Raw genomic sequence first — 17,626 nt, forward strand, 5'->3', positions numbered from 1 at the left:
TCCAGGATGAAACTCATGTAGTTCCTTTCAACCCATTTCTCAAGCATGCTGAGATCCCTCTGGAAGGCAGTATGATCCTCTGGCTTATCATCCTTCACTTCCAGCTCTATCATATCAGCAAACTTGCTGAAAAGACCCTGTGCCCCATCACCCAGGTCAGTAATGAAGCTGTTGAATAGGATGGGACCCAGCTCTGACCCTGGGGGTACAGCACTAGTTACTGGTCTCCAGTTAGACTTTGCTCTGCAAAACCACCATTCTCTGGGCCCTACCATTTTCAGTTTTCACCCATCTGCTCATCCAGTCCACACATCAACAGCTTTTCTATGAGGACCTTGTGGGTCAAAAGGCTGGATCAAGATGAGTGGGTAACAATTATGCTTCTGCAAAATTTTGTCTTGAGACATTTCTGCTCAAATTCACTTATTGTTGAAAACTTTTGTATTACAGTACTGTTTTACACCAACACGCTCCATTTGAACCATAACCTTTTTGAAACATGTACCTGTTCCCAACCGTTTTAAATACTGATTTGCTCCACTATTAGAAACCAGGGGGACAAGATTGTACACACAAATTCCCTGCTAATACTTGATAAAGGCTGCCTGCTGATGTATATTCAGATATGAGAATTTCTGAAGTATGAATCACAGAAAAATCTGAAGGCAGTTTCTGAAACCAACACAAATACTGTTTATTTGTGGGATGCCATTTTACAACAACACCAAGAAAAGACCTAAAAAATCAAGACCTTCTAAATCGACTGGATTTAACTCATGTTAGATGGCATAATAGTATTTTCATCATATTGTGAGTCAGAGGAGTTTAGCACATCTTATTTATGTAATATCCAAGTAACTAAGATGTATAGCATTCACAGTTACAGGTTAACTGCTGTTCCTGCCACAGCAGTGTCAGTAGGTGCTATTTTGACACACGTACACATGCACACACACAGAGTGGGGGAGTGAGCAAGGATTTAAAAAATAAAAGCAAACAAACAAAAATAAGCTGAATTTTGGTCTCAATTACAGAAAACAAACCATTCCGTTTGTGGATAGATTCTGTATAGTTTTACAACAATATGAAAAGACAAAATGTAAGGACTAGAAAGAGGTATCTTAGCAGCTATAAATCAAACCAGGGCAAAAGCTAACCTTTAAAGCTGCCTATATAGATTCCAAGAGTATCAAACAATTTCTTAGACTTGTGACTAAGGGTCAACAGAAATCTGGGAAAACCTTAGCACAACGAAGTCCATTTCTTGTCCTTCAAAATAGTAACTTGGGAACATTAACCAAGTCACAATAAGCTATAACTGATTTTGATTGTGTAAGCATACTTCTAATGAAACAAAAGACACATGTTTGTGGTAAAATGGGAGAAACCTCTAAAGAATTAGAAATGGCTACACAAAGATAACCCAAGTAGTTATTGTAGCTTAAAGACAACCTTATAGAGGTTTTAACTGAAAATTCAAGTACATAAATATTTTCAGTAATTTCTATGCTCTTTAGCTTGCTTTCCTTGGAAAAGATAAAAAGTGTAGAAACAACAGTAATAGAGAATTATGATAATACTTTAAATACTTTGTACCACTTTGCTTTAGAAGGAAATTTAATTCATGGCTGTTTTGGTTACTAATATTAACAGAATCATTTAGTTTGAAAAAATCCTTAAGATTGAGTGCAAAGAGCTCCAAGTATTTGTCATCTATCAAAGAACATCAACTGCTATAGTCTCTGGACACTGTTTTCCTTTCACTAACTGTCTTTCCAATTTACATCTCCCAAATGCCAAAAATGAACTGTAGATTGATCATCAAGTTTCTGCTAGAAGTTCAGTAATAGCACACCAGTAACATTACCACAAGACCCATAAAACTTTTTCAGGAATAACCTCTCAGTGTCTTGTCCCAGGAAACAGCATGTTTTGTACATTACTATTTTTTACATTACTCTTCATAAGGGTTGGGATGGGAGCACACAATCAAACAAAAAAAAAATCTACATCAGCTATTTGATGGCATAATAAACAAAAAAAGCAAATGCCACACTTGTACTAAACACAAGATTAACTGAGTATGTTAGTTAAGTTTCCACAACTATTAAAAGTTTCTCCAATATACAGGAGCAGGCAATGTTAGGATCTTCTGCTTATCAACAAATATAGCAAAACCAACAGGATGGATAGCACAGGGAACCTCATCAAACCCACAGGTCCATTTTAGTCCATTTGTTCACTATAAATGTCAGTAAATCTGTTTCTACTAGCTTTAATTGAATCTGTGGTTTATTTTATGAAGATATATGTTTATGAACCTGCTGATGGTTACAGATTGATACTGTTTCAAAGGGAAGAAAAAATTTGCAGCATGCGATTCATTTCCAAATACATTCTTCCTTTTCATCACTCCCAATTACTTTTACCCAAATTAAAAAAAAAATTTTGTTTGCTTACACAGCTCAGGTACTTTCTGAGGTTTCTTTCCTCATTTCTTTGCTTTTAAGTAAATATTTTATTCTGATAAACATTTGCAAAACTGCCAACACCTGGCTGAACCAATTTCTGACAACCCTGTTATAGGAAAGCTATACCTGTAACAGTAAAAGATTAAAAGTGTCTTTGGTTCTTGCTGCCATTACTGGAAGCTCAGTTATCTGTGACATACAAAGCCTTTTATACAAACTTGTATTTGTTGCAGGATTCACACCAATTTGTGCTAAACAGTTTCCTCAAGTTAACAACTAGCTTCATGTTTTAAGAACAATTACACCTATTTCACGCAAAATCTTGGCAATCACAATTTGGCCTAATGTTAAAAGTTATATTGCTTCTAAGTTCATTCTTTGAAGAACTAAACCAGCAGCTCCCACTGGTATTTCATTACAGTAATACTATTGTAATATACACATTTACATCAGAAGTCTTAATAAAAAGTGTGTTTTCTTAAGAGGCTTATTGTAAACATTAAATATCACACTCCACTCAATTTCTTGTGCAAACTGGCATCAAACATGGAATTAAGGTTATGCGCATTAGTACATGAGAAAGCACTGACTATGTATGTTTTACCACTTACTAACTTAAAAAGCACTATTTAGTATTATGGAAATCCAAATGTATCTATTTCACAGGAAAGGTAGCATTTTCTTCTTAGCATCATGAAATTCTAGGGTTTGTATATGCATGTATATTTACGTATATACAAATATACACAAACAGACACACAGTTTTGTCTTTGGCAGCTGAGCTTGAGAAACAAAAACCAAGAACAACAAACAGATCTGAACACAACTGACCACCTGTACCACGACAATCACAACCTCCTGGCCCAGAGCAGCAAACAAATGTGCTTTTGCTAAACTAAACTTAATCCTCAAATGAGTCAAGTCAATGGCAATTGTTCCTCACTTGATGGCAAGGACAGAACCTTCAACACAGAAGAAAATTTCACTTTCAACTTAAAATGCTTTCCTCCTGGTTCCCCTGGATGGCATTCTAGGGAAATAACGAAACTGCCAATACATTGTAAAATATTTCTACAGAAAAGTTATATTATTTGTTGTTCCAAAACATCCATTGCCCCTTTGTTGTTAAATGCTGCATGAATCGATAACATTTTAATAAATCCTTAGGGATAAAAGTTTAATAGCACCTGATACTTTAAGGACTATTTATAAATATCAACACTAACATTAATAAAGAAGGGTACGGCAAAGACAACATGACAAAATTACAGAACTTAAACATTTTTCCATTCACTCATTTTTTCCCAAAATAATCACTAGAACCATCCCATACAGATAAAGAGATGAGTGAAACAGGCAGTGGTCCCTACTAAAAAGTACTTTCACTTAATGCTGGTGTCTTACATGCCTGTTGCCTGCAATGGACATTCTGCCAGGAAACTTTAATCCCCAACAGGAAAGAAAAAGCAATATTTTGACTATGCAACATCGTATTTTTTCTGATATCATATTTTTAAGTACTTAGAAACATGAAGCTGGAGGCCCTTGGAAAGACTAGTGTTACAAACAAAAAAAAAAAAAATCCCCAAAACCTTTATTATGTCTGTGCTAGGGGTGAGCATATTTCATTCCCCAAACCCCTAATTTCAGCTAGAACTTTCAATGTCATTGGGTCACTAGATCACAACATAGACCAAACACTCTTGGTACACAAAAAAATTAAAAGGAGTATGCCAAAGGCAATTTACAAAAGTCTAAAACCCATTTTTAGAAGGTATTTTAATTTGTTCATTTGTACCTGTAACGACTACTGCAGTTTTAACATTAAAAAGTCAGTACTTTTTTTTCAAATGGAAATCATCTGTGGCATGTACAACTATTACAGTGTTTAAATATTTATATGTATATATATTTTTTAAGACACCAATGTTTCATTCCTATAAAGCATTAGGTCAGGTTTGGCAAATTCTGATGAAAGATATCACAGCATGTCTTCTCTTCTCAGAAATTGGCATCTCAAATAGTAACATTGAAACTGTAAATAGTTCTTCACATAACTATGTCCAGAGAGTCTGAAATGCTACATTTGAGACCAAAAGAAAAACAAAATAACTAAAGTTTCAACAGACATGTAAGTGATGATTAGAAATATGCCACAAAATTATTTTTACAATACATTTCTGCAGAAATAATTCCTAGGTGAAGCCTTTTTTTATACACATATACAAAATTTAGACAGCAATATACACATAATCACAGTGAAGACTCTGGCAAGTTCACCAATTTGTAGTGTAAATACAAAATGCAAAGCAGCCTTCAAAGAGAACAATGCTAAACAGCAAGCATAGCTAGCTTGTTAAATAGCAAACATCAAAAGTTCCTTGCCAAAGGGATGCAGTGCAAGAAAAGCAGCATGCACTTTGATACAAATAGCAGTTTATGGCTAATGGTTGACATAACTGTGGTAACAGTGACTCTTGAGTGGCTGTGCATAGTTAAACTCCTATGTCATCTGTTTTCCTTTATACCATTCCACAAACTCATCCAACAACACTGGCCCTGTGGAGAGATCAAATAACTGTATTTTACAAAATTTTGTAAAAGAACACTGATTGATTAAGCTCAGAGAAATAAATTATTTTAGAACATCAACATATGGTAGTACTTACAGGCTCCATCTTCATCATAGTTACTGAGGTCAAGGTTAATTGTTCTGCTGAATTCAAGAACGTTACACCATTGGTCCTTATTGATAACTTTGTATTTTGATTGCTGCTTGAGGCAAGAAACAGAAATTACTGAAATGTATTTTCAGCTGTCTCAAACTCAGATATTCTTACAGAAAATTTAAACTTTTTGGTGCCTTATTATTTTAATCTGTATGCCATCTAAATCTAAAAAGGATTAAATCAGTAAGTATTGAAACTAGTGTTGAATCATGCTTCTGATTGAGACATCTTTTAGAGGGCAAACATACAGCAATAAAATAAAGTGCAAAAGCAAATAAATAACATTCTATAGTTTGTTCTGCATTACGCAAATCTTAACAGCATAGGAATTTTGGAAAAAGAAAGAAAGGAAAGATAACCAGTTGCATGTGCTGCTTTGGTGGTTACTATTTCCTAAATCAGAACACAGCATTCTTAGCTGTTCATTCTACCTCGAGTTAAAAGTATCAAAGAAGACAGATTAAAACCCCCCATAATTCTGTTTCCAATTCCATACCTCTAGAAACTGATGAAACACTGGAAAAAGGGACCATGCTTTTCCTAAAAGAAGGCCCAACATACACTTGGCAGTATTGATATCTAGGCTGCGCTGGTCCTTTTCCTGAATGAAAAAGCCAAAAAGGAAAACAGAGCATGAATTCCAGATTTTTCACTTCCCTCACAGCTGACCCATGGACAAAATAAATTAACAAGTAAATAATACATAGCAGTATCTAACAGTGTTTTTTTAATAAAACACAACTTGCCACTAAAAGTTCCTTCCTTACAGGTAATGGCTTGTTATATGGAGGTGTTGCCTTCTACAGATGTTCCCAATAAAAACATCACTGTTATGGCAGATGAGGCATAAGGTCATTTCTGACTTCAGACCTCCCTAGGAAGCAATGGCCATCACATCCCCAGCCACATTGGCATGTATCCTCTGCACAGCCACACCTCTCTGAATAGCAGTGCTGTACCCACCTCCTGCCCTATCATTACAACTACGTGGGCTATCAATAGACACTCATTGCTAACTGACACCTCCTTCCCTACATGAGAGTGAGCCAAGGCAGGATCTTTGTTCTGGTATTCTAACTGACTACATGAAATTCAGATTAAATTATCAAATGTGCAGACAGAACATAGTACACTAGCACATTGAGACTCCCCTCTGGACTGTCCAGTTTTAGTTCAATGTAACAACAGCATTTTTAAGCTTAAGGACTGATTTTTTTTTTGTTGTTTCTGCTAAGTAAGAGCAGCAGCATCTGTACTCAGCAGCTTTATTAATCAGTGGCAAATATTTAGTGCCATAACTTCTGCACATCTCAAAGTAACACGCATGTGTATGATTCCATTTTGTTAAGTAATTTATTCATCTACATTTGTTATCAAGAAATTAAACCAATTTTGCTGACCAAGGAGATGTAAACTCCAACACTTTTATGCCTTGGTTTTAACACTGAGCTACAAATTCACAAGTCAATGAAATCACAAAAAATAAACTTCCATATTAGCTAATGTAGACCTTGTTCTGTGTATGTATTCATGACACCAGACTGCAAAGTCTCAATTAAGAAAATACATGGTATCACAGAATCATGGAAGGGGCAAGGGACCACAGTGGGTCATCAGGTCCAACGCCCCTGCTCAAGCAGGGTCACCCTAGAGCACATGGCACAGGATTGCACACAAACGGTTCTTGACCATCTCCTTAGAGGGAGACTCCACAACCTCTCGGGCAGTCTGTTCCAGTGTGTGGTCACCTGCACAGCAAAGAAGCTCTCCCCCATATTCAGGTGGATCTTCCTGAGCATCACTTTCTGCTCACAGCCTCTTATCCTATTGCTTGGTACCACTGAGAAAAGCCTGGATCCATTCTCTGTCAGCATTGGTGCTGGGCACCAGTCAAGAGTGGATGGGAACTGACTGCCACCATAAACTGACTGTTTATCATCCTACTGTAAAACTTTCATACCTTCTTTCTGTGAGTTCTCACAGGCAGCTCCTCACAGCACTGACTCCTTTTCTCTTTCTTCTGCAGGGCTGGCTGACTTCTTCCTGTCCCTAGCACAACCACCTGCCCCTCTCTGTCCCTAGCAGCACATACTAACCCTTACTGTCCCTATCATGAACACCTGACCCTCTCTGTCCCTAGCAGCACATGCTAACCCTTACTGTCCCTTGCACGACCACCTGATCCTTACTCCTTGCAGGACAGCCGACTAACCCCAACCCCCTCTCGAGCAGCAAACCCGCTCTTTCATAACACCCATCCTTATTGGACACAGCTGTGACCTACTGAAGGCAAGGCTGTTCCTACTCTTTGGTAATTAGTACAGCTGCAACTCCTCAGAGGCGAGACTGCCTTCAGCACTCACAATCTCTCACAATCCATCCTCCCACAATTCTCTGACACCCTCCCTGCAGACACTGATAGACACTTATAAACTCCCATCCTTTAACCAACCTCACTGCCCTCCACTGGACCTGCTCCAGGAGCTCCATGTCTCTCCTGCCCTGAGGAGCCCAGAACTGGGCACAGCACTCCTGATGTGGCCTCACAGGGCTGAGTCAAGGGGCAGGATCACCTCCCTCAGCCTGCTGGCACTGTCTTTCCTAATGCACCCCAGGATACCACTGGCTTTCCTGGCCACAAGAGCAAACTGCTGACACATGGACAGCTTGCTGTCTACCAGGACATAACCCACACAGGCATATTCTGGATGCAAGGACTGTCTAATAGATCATTGCAAGACAGCTATGCCCTATGTTTCACCTGCAAAAATGCACTTTTATGTATTACAGAATATGCATCTTTATTAAAAATAACAAGCTCAAATCATAACTGAACTGTCTTCTATCACATAGGAAGGATGTGACAGAGCAGGATCCCAGTTCTCAGCCAACAACTGAGAACTGCCCTAGTCACAAGGTTATCTTCATTCAATACTAAATACTCCTCAGTTCTACAATTGTATAGATAGAATTTAATGCAGGTTTGTTTTGAAAGTAAAGTGGGGAGACCAGCAATTCTGAAAATATGAGAAACTGTTTTGCATTCTGGGCACTCAATTCAAGAGGGATTTAGAGAAAAAAAGTAAATTCCATGATGAATGAAGCTTTTAAATTAGTAATACAGATGAAAAAGAAACTTGCAAAGGCATTTTTGTAGTAGTATGATATAAAGCTTTCACTTATTTCCAACCTCAAAAAGTTCTAAAAACTAGTTCTCCTTCCAAAGCCCATCTACACTTCTGTCACAAATACCTTTCAAACAGAAATAATGCTGCTGTCAGAATACATTTTATTTTACCTACTGTTCATACTCTGAATTCTTCCCACACACTCAAGTATTAATGAAATCAGGCTCTATTGCCTTTACTTTGGCCACACTGGTTTTTCATGCCTTATATTGTTACGTTTCTACATTCTCTCTCTCAGACTACTGATCAGAACAAATTTTTCAGATAAGCCCTTTCTACCCACCTCCAACTGCCTAATGGCACATCTGCCATGACAGATGATGCAACTGCATTCTTAGCATACATTCTAGACACTTACATTCCTTGGATACAATTGAAGGAATTTATTAACAAACTCTGTTTTATCTGAGTATTTGTTTTACACTAATGACAGACAGTCTTCCTGAGATTTTTTTCCTCCTAATATTTCACATTAAAGATTGATTTAAGCCATGTAATAGATGCATCTGTATGTTCTCAAACTTGGCAATAACAAGGGAAAACATAGATTGAAGAATGTCATTTGTGCTTAATATCAACATATGGTGTTATAAATTATTTCCTCAAATCTATGCTGACTTAAATGATGCGTGCCACATGAAACCTTGGTGACACATTTTTATTCACAAACTAACTTCAAATGCCAAATCAACAGACTCTTTAAAAAACATTTTCTCTTAAAACTTAGGAAGTTTAGGCAAGTGGCTTTTTGCCATAGAGCACTCCCCTGAAATAATTATCCTTAGGACAAAAATTATACAATCTCCTGACTGTGAAACCATCAACTTTTTTCTAGCAATCACTTCAGTGATCCTGAAAAAACTTATGCCCAGTTTAATGTGACATCTATAAATATATCTGCCTTTGTTCTTTTCTATTCTTACTGGATGCCATTTCCTATAGACTTTCCCCAAGTCTGTAGTATGGAAAGTTCAATAATCATATTAGCCAAATATTCCCCAGTTTATATGTCCTTGACTTCAAGTTCTATAATCTGCAGGGGCTTTTTGTCACAAATGAAGTCACAGCACCTGTGTCTCAGTGTTTAATTTTTTTTTTTTTCAGGCCACTGTTTGCCACACCAGTTTGGTACCTCTTGAAAAGAACACACACACTATCCACCTTTTAAAGTATCTGCACACACTTTGACAGGCCATCAGCTGGCACAGGTTTGCTTTCTATCCCAAATATTTCATCAGTATCTACAACTTCTTAGGCAATACCTTTGCATTTTACATTGAGCAAAACTAGCAGAATAAAGCTTCATGCAGCAAAGGAGGAATTAAGAGGTTGATATAACTTTTCCTCTCATACTAACTAATCCCATGCATTTTTTCTATCAACTGCACGTTTCCTTGCTTAAAAGTGAACTACCATAAATCCAAATGCTGAGATGCAGAAAGCACTGAGGTACCAGAAGTCTGAGTTGCTATCAGAACTAAGAGGCTATCAGAATGAGAGACTATCAGAACTGCTATCAGTTCACTTCCTTCTTATTTTTCTCATGCTACTTTTTTTTTTTTTATGGAAATTTTCTTAGTATTTTTAGTTTTCATGCACTGCAATCTGAGGTTCAGTTTTACTTTTTTATGTGAAACCTTCTGTACACTCCATGACATTAGCAGACAGATGTCAAAATTCTATTTCAAAATGTTATTTCAGAAAATAAAGTTCTCTTATTACTTCTTCAAGTATGAAGAGTCTTATGTATATTGGTTCCATAACAGGTAAAATTTCATCAAAGCATGTTTTATAGCAGGAAGACTAATATCAGGGTATTATTTAATAAATACTGGAAACATCATTAAAGCCATTCCAACAATCTTCTGAATCAGTATTTATATCATATCTAGCATTTATCATGTTACCCATTTTTACCAACTATTGAAATGTGTGAAGTGTCTTCCTGTTTTAAATACGTTTATGCTCACAAAATTCAATGTAAAAAAAACCACAGCTATTATAAAGTCAGAGGAATTCAGTGATAAAGCTCCACTATACAATAGAATAGGGCCTAAATTATTTCCCTGAAGTCATAAAATACCTTGAAGCAGAGACGTAACCAAACATGTCACTAAACCACTAAGCATTACAAATACTTCATACTTTTCCAGTTTTGACATCTTGCATATACTGTTTTAGAACACAAATTGTTCCATTTGTTAGAAGCAATCTTGAGTGGTACCTTCAGAGAAACAAACTTAGAAGTATATGGTCTTTCAATTATTATTTATGACAGTAAAGTCTGTAATTTCAAATGCACAGTACTTACCCGTGCAAAGTCAAAGGCATATCTATAAATAAGTTTAAAATTGGTAGGCTCATTTAATAAAGATCTCAAGTAATCCAGAGAATTTCTCAATTTTTCTGTAGTATCACACCTACAAAACAAGCATCAAAGGAGTTTAGAGTCTGCATTCTTATTGAGATGTCTGATGTTCTAGGAAAGAATCTCTAACATGTATCCCCATTAACCTGTTCAAAATACACCACTCTGTACAGAGGCACGTTTTTGAGTATGTCTGCATAAAATGCCTTATTAATAAACCTGTAGTGTGAAACTAATTTGGATGAAGTAGCTAAGTCTTACACTGAGACTGACTTTCTAAAAAATGCACTCTCTAACAGATAAAACTAAGAGCTTGTCCATGCATTGCAAACAAACATCAAATCAAAGCACTGAAAAATACTTCTAAAGTCTTGCTGAAACTATAGAACTTCCTATACAGTTTTAGTAATTCTCTTCTGGAAGGTAAGTCAAAACAGTTCACTCTTTCTCCAACTCTCTATGAAACATGACTATTCAACTTTATGTTATTTTTGCCATAAAATTAAAGCTCTTAACTGGAGAAAACAACTCTTAGAAAGAGCAATGCAGAGTTACAGAAAGCGTTTGTATTATTTAGTGTTTTAAATCACTCTAACAACATACCAATATCTAAAAGATAGGTGCAATCCAGCAACAAAGAGAGGGGACAGAAAGAGCATCAAACCTCATGACATTTCACTTTTATTGAGACTGCAGATCTTTTAATCCAACTGTATTTAAATGTGCAACATCAAGTTGTCTCTAAGTGACCATATTATCATAAATCAGGCCAAAAAGTTGTGACTTCTACTCCATGGCAGAGCTCTTTGCTTTAGGTGTTATGAGTTAAAACACTAAAGTGTGTTTTTTCTGAAAAGTTGTGTTTACTATAACAAACTTAAGAGAATTTTCAAGGCACTTACTGTAGTGATGTCATTCCTTTTAACCATTCTTGTAATGTAAAGTAGCCCATGTTTTGTGCATCCAACTTCCATGCTAGCACAAGCATAACTACCTGTTTTACAGAGAAAAAAATGGAGACTGAGAATTTAACAAAAAGATCAATGTGTTTCATAAATAACCACTGTTTAGCAGGATACAAATGCTTTTACTTGTACAAGTGGAAAGTTCAGAACTTTGCTGAATCCAAATGAAGTGAAGGTAACAGTGCAAATATATAGAGTGAACATCTATGCAAGTTATCAGTCATCTCATGAGCAATACAATGGGGAGAAGATGAGTTGGTGTGAAAGCTGCAGAAAAGGTTTCCCAAAGTAACTACAAAATTTCAGTATCGGTTTGACAAGCTATACCTGACATTTGTTAAACCCTCATCTCAATGAACATCAGCTGCAACCTATGAAATCAGTTATTTGAAAGCTAATAATGGTCCCACAATTCAGGCAGATGATAAGCAAATCTAGGTGAATTAACCTTAATACACATCAAAGCACAGGCTGATACATAATACTTCAGTTTTGCCCAAAAGGAAACAGTCTTTTTCACATCTCACACAGAAGACCAAAGCAAAAAACAATTCTGATAAAGCAATACAATAAGATTATTATAATCTTATTTATCAACTTAAGAAACCACTTTTTACAAATATGTGAAAGAAAAACTTGCAGGATAACTGACCCTGCCAACCTGGAGAAAAAAATAATCAAGTCATTTAAATTTGCAACTCAGCCATTAACTAGCTACAGTTAGTGCAGCTCTATACAGCTTATAATGTGAAATCAGAATACCTGCTTATACCTCCAAATGTCTGCATAAATCACAACATTTATTATTATCCTAAACTCTGAAATTAGCCAATTACATCTCATTTTCCAGTACATCTTTCAAAGCACAATTCTCATTTACTTATATGATGCTCCATGAATTCTGCAAAAGACAGGACTTACAAATGCATTTAAAGATCAAAAATTAGGCACTAGGAAAAAGCCTGTAAAATGCACAATTGTTTTTTAGATTTTATTTATTTATATATATATATATATATAATTACACACACCTCACAGAATATGTATCTGTAAATGTATTTATATTCCTTATTTGTTTTTTGAAATGGTATAATGGTAGTGCCACTACTGCCCGTAATATTTGAAATCTCTTTCTGTCCTAGAAAAGCCAAAGGAAACACTACCAGTTTGTTAGTTGATATATTAAATCTTGAATGTTGTCTCATTGTTTCAGAAAAGACAATCATCAGCTTTTTTTTTTTTTTTTTTTTTTTTTTTTTAAGATCTCTCTTTTTCTGGAGAGACTGAAGGTTGGTAGTATTGAAGTGAAAGAGAAGGGGCAGCAGTGAACATAAATTGAGGTTTTACAGGTTGACAGTCTGGGGTTTAAAATAATGACAAGTTGTTCCTAAATGCATTTCAAAACCTCTCTGGTTCATATTTCTTGTATTTTTTTAAACTCTCAAGAATTTTTTAATTCTTGGTGGAAAAGCAAGAACTATAAGACCAGCTCATGTACACCAGAGCAGATGATGCATTTTTAAAATGGATACTGAACTTACATTTTCTGGTTCAACTCCAATGTCTTCACAAAATTTCTCCATACCTTCTGGCCCTACAATGTCATCTGTGCCTGCAAACAAAATGTATTTTATTCATCTCTAAGAATTAAAATAGCCTGTCCTTTACAGCACAAAAGAAGTGCAATCATATAGTGCAACCTAACTTCCATACAGTTTGTTTGTTTTGACATGAAATAAATATTTCCACACTTACTATCAGATTTGGATACACTTAAATATTTATCTCACCTTTGAAAACAGAGAAACTGTAAAACAACTTTTCATCCCTGCCAATCTTTCTACTCATTTACTGAGATAATCTTGGAAGTGTAAATTAGTAAGATTTTTTCATAATGCACTTAAGACTAACAGAACACCCACATAATAATACCATACTTAAATGAGTGGACTATGGCTAGTGAAACTCATTCCCTGGCTGGAATCTCTACTTTATCCCAAGATCAAATCCCAAAAACATTATGTACAGCTATAGAGGATACAAGGCAGTATCATTCCCAGAATCTCATTCCTCATTGTCTCATATACTATCTTTATATTATGCTATCCTGCTTATTCAAATTGCTACACCATGGTCACACATCATCTAACAGGAAATGCAATGGGAAGGAAATAATGAATTAATTCTTTCTTTGCCTACTTAAAAGGAAAAAAAAAGATTCAAAACACAAATGCTATTAAAATGCACCACTAATAAAACATAGTCTTAAATCAAGATATTTGTAACTTCTATAATACTCCTGAAAAAATTATACAGACATTAAGAATTGTACTGTGCAATTCTACACTTCAGGTATGTGAACTAATTTGTTAGAATTATTTGACTTATGTCTAAAAGGGCTAATTTGAAAAAAATACATGCTGAAATGCCTACTTTCCTCCAATATAAAGACCACACGTGCAAGAAAAACAGGATTTATAAAGGGAAGATCAATGTGTATTTTATTATTATGTGATCTATTCTAGAAATAACAAAGTTTAATTATGTCTTTTCCCATCTTCTCATAACAGCCTCTCAGTTCTCAGAGTGTACACAACAGCCTTTAAAAAGACTCATTCGGTAATGCAAAAACACACCAAGGGAGGGAAAAAACCCAAAATGTAGTGTCAACTGTCTGCATACATAAAGAAGACTTATGAAGCAAGAACACAAGAGATTATTCCTTGAAAATTCAATTTTTAGAATGTTACTCAATACTGTAAACAGAATCGTACTCTCCACTTTTCTGTGTTTTATCTTGGTGTGTGCATCCAGTGGAAACCCCAAAGTTCTTTCACAAACAGCCTTCCTTTCATCCTTTCTTTCCATGAAAGTCTTGACAAAAATGAGTCATGCCTGTTGCTAGAGTAAAAAAATAAATCAAGCTGGTCAGAAAGGCAGACAATCTAACAGGTTAGATTTGGCTTGAATTTGTCTCCTCTCAATCTCCTCTCACAGACTGCCACAGACAAGTGAGATCTCAAAGTATTTAATTTCATTTATATAATTTTATTAGGAGAAAAAAATGTTTTATGACATCAAATTAAGTCACTCTTCATTATGTTTAAAAAGTGGACAAAACAGAACAAGTTAGACATGTTATTCAAGACATCACCAGAAAACTGCAAGATCACACAAAACACCTATTTCATTTCTTTTTGGTCTTTACAGTCATGAGATCATTTTCCTCCATATGTCAAATCCTTCTTTTCAGAACACATTTGCAGGAAAACAAATATAACAATCAACTTCACTAATAAAGGATCACCTTCTGTGACCACAGACCATAATTAACATTCTGAGAAGTAATGTCTGAAGAAAGTTCTCATACACAAGGGCAAGAATAAATAATACAGGCTACCTTCCCTATACCTTGTGATGGAAAACTATCTGATAAAACTAGTATGGGATATTTGAATTCTTTCACTTCTTTGCTTGAAACCCTCAGCACCAGATTCAGCAGGAACAAAACTAGTGTTACTACCTCCCTCACCCTTTGGGTTTTTTTAATTAAAGACACACCACTTCTGAGGCTAATTCTGTACTGCACAGCACTAACATGGCAGATGACAGAGAGGTAACAACATTCTCAACAGAAATACAGCTATAACTTTAGATTTGAATAGTAACTTACACATGTTCCAAAACATTTCAAATTACACACCTTCTGTATTCTTTTTATAGGATATACACAAAGACAAAACTGAACCTTGAACTCTTCAACCTCACATCACACAGGATAAAGGTAAGTTTCTCTAAGACTTTTAAAAAAAATCTTTTATATTCCATCTTCTGAAAGCTCAGTTAATGCAATTTTCATATTCCAATATAAATTTAATTGTTATTGGTAGGAAATTTGCATTTCACACTTACCTGCATATTCATAGAACCATTCTAAGCATCTCTTACTTGAAAAGACTTCTTCCTCTGCTTTTATTCTAGTTGAATCGTATTTTCTATACATACTTAGAAAAAAGAAAGAAACAAGTCATTAATTCATCAACATTTTTAAAAGCAATCTTTTAGTCAACAGGCACTCTTAGCAGAAACATTATTCCTTTCAGTTTACTCAACATTCTGTCCTCATATCCAGTCATTTGGAACACTGCTTAGGAATCAATGACGCTAAATACCTTGCTCGCTCTGTCATACTTCCACTGAGTCATAATCATTACCCATGTAAGTGACCTTCCCCTAAAATGAATATAGGTCAGTCCAAATTCAACCCCAAACTGTTCTGTAAAAGTTCACAGAAAGGCCTTGCCTTACACCACTAGTTACCACAGTCAACTGATGGGCTGCAATCCAGCTGTGGGTCTACAGCCAGAGTAATTCCATGTCACAGTCAACACAGGTCCTACCTCTAGGTGCACTTTGAATTATTAACTAAAGAAAACTGCAAACACTATTTTTGCTGCCTTGAAAAGATTCTACAAAAGGCATAAAGGTCAAAAGAGACAAGACCTACACTTATATTATTCTAAAGCCATTAAGTTGGTAACATGAAAGAACCACAGAAAAAAAAAAGGTGAGAAGTCCTCATGGACAATAACTCAAGGAACATCATTCATCATGGAGTTCAGAACCATCTGAAAAGCTGGCCCCTTCCCCCAGAGACTACCAGTAGGGTAATGCTCTTCTCCTCTAACAAGAAGTGTAAGGAATTTTAACTACACTAAGGAAATTCAAATTTAGGAATTTCAAATTTAGTATCTGAAACACCTAAAGCACAGAAAACATGACAGAATGTGAAGGGTTACTCCCCCAGTTAGACCTTCTGAAACAGGCACAGTATCATTTGTGCCTGCTAGAGGAAAGAGACTCAGCAGTCCAAGTAGTTATCCACTGCTGCATATGCATTCTCTGATCCATTCCACCACTCTTCAGAGCTTAGGCTCAATAAAGGCTGAAAAGAGCAACAAATAAATGGTTTAGTCTAGAGGAGGTAGCCAAGAACAGCTCTGTAAGTGTTCCAAACATGCAGTTTCCTCTCACAATGTCAAAGCCTGATGGGGGAAGACAATGAAGCGGCTAACTGGTTCAAGGAGAATTTTGAAACCATTTGAATAATGAAATTAATTTGGAGTTGATTTCATCACTGTTTTGTCCTTCTAGAAAGACATGTAAAAGACACCTAGATTTATGAGCTTAGAAGACACTGATCCCACTATCCTCCACCTAGCTCAGCTATCACTGAGGAAGTGTAGCTAGAAGTTAAACAGCACACAGATCGTTCTGACAGGAATTCAAAGAAATATATCATGTTTACTGTCATAGTTCCTTTAAATCAGCTAACCTTTAGAAAAGTAATACTAGTCAGAACAAAATGATAAATTGCTAATTGGAAGACAAATACAAATGAGGCTCTTAAGAAATTTCTTATGAAAAATTGACGCTGTACTGAAACACGCTGATCTACAACAAACTGAAACACTGCATAGAAATGTCAGCCATATGTGTTCCAAACACATATTCATATACTCACAATTTTAGGTTTGGGGTTTTTTCATTTTGAAAACACTCTTTTCCTATTTGAATTACCTATTTTGCATAAGCTTTACTAAAGCTGCAAAGGAAAAGGCTGAGCATTGCTCAGTAAGAGTTAATCCAGAAGGTATAAGTCTGAGTTGGAATAATTTTTTTTAAAATAGGTCTGATAACATTTTCACACTTGCAGAATGAACTGTGATTATGAAAGACCTATCCAATAATTTTTAGGCTATTCTGAATTCAGAGCAATCAAGACAAAGAAAGGAGGCATTCTGCCACTTTGGCAAAAGCCTTAATTATTCAGTATCCCCTTTTTTGTCACAAACAAACGTGACAAACACCAAGTAGAATACCAAGTTGGAAGCTGTAGCAGGAG

The 17,626-nt window shown here is 35.8% G+C and overlaps 1 protein-coding gene across 3 annotated transcripts in view; it reads right to left on the reverse strand.

Annotated features, from left to right (window-relative positions):
- Positions 1–665: 665 nt before the first annotated feature.
- Positions 666–17,626, reverse strand: part of DCUN1D4 (defective in cullin neddylation 1 domain containing 4) — a 42,358-nt gene continuing 25,397 nt past the window's right edge. For all 3 annotated transcript variants that reach the window (XM_053940998.1, XM_053940997.1, XM_053940999.1), the window contains 7 exons: positions 15,634–15,725; positions 13,263–13,333; positions 11,659–11,750; positions 10,700–10,808; positions 5,697–5,801; positions 5,141–5,243; positions 666–5,030 (listed from right to left, as the gene is read on the reverse strand). In XM_053940998.1, coding sequence (XP_053796973.1) covers positions 4,975–5,030; positions 5,141–5,243; positions 5,697–5,801; positions 10,700–10,808; positions 11,659–11,750; positions 13,263–13,333; positions 15,634–15,725 — 628 coding nt within the window. In that variant the 3' untranslated portion in view covers positions 666–4,974. The remainder of the gene's footprint in view (positions 5,031–5,140; positions 5,244–5,696; positions 5,802–10,699; positions 10,809–11,658; positions 11,751–13,262; positions 13,334–15,633; positions 15,726–17,626) is intronic.

Source organism: Vidua chalybeata, chromosome 4 (genome assembly GCF_026979565.1).
Source record: "Vidua chalybeata isolate OUT-0048 chromosome 4, bVidCha1 merged haplotype, whole genome shotgun sequence".
Classification (NCBI taxonomy): Eukaryota; Metazoa; Chordata; class Aves; order Passeriformes; family Viduidae; genus Vidua; species Vidua chalybeata.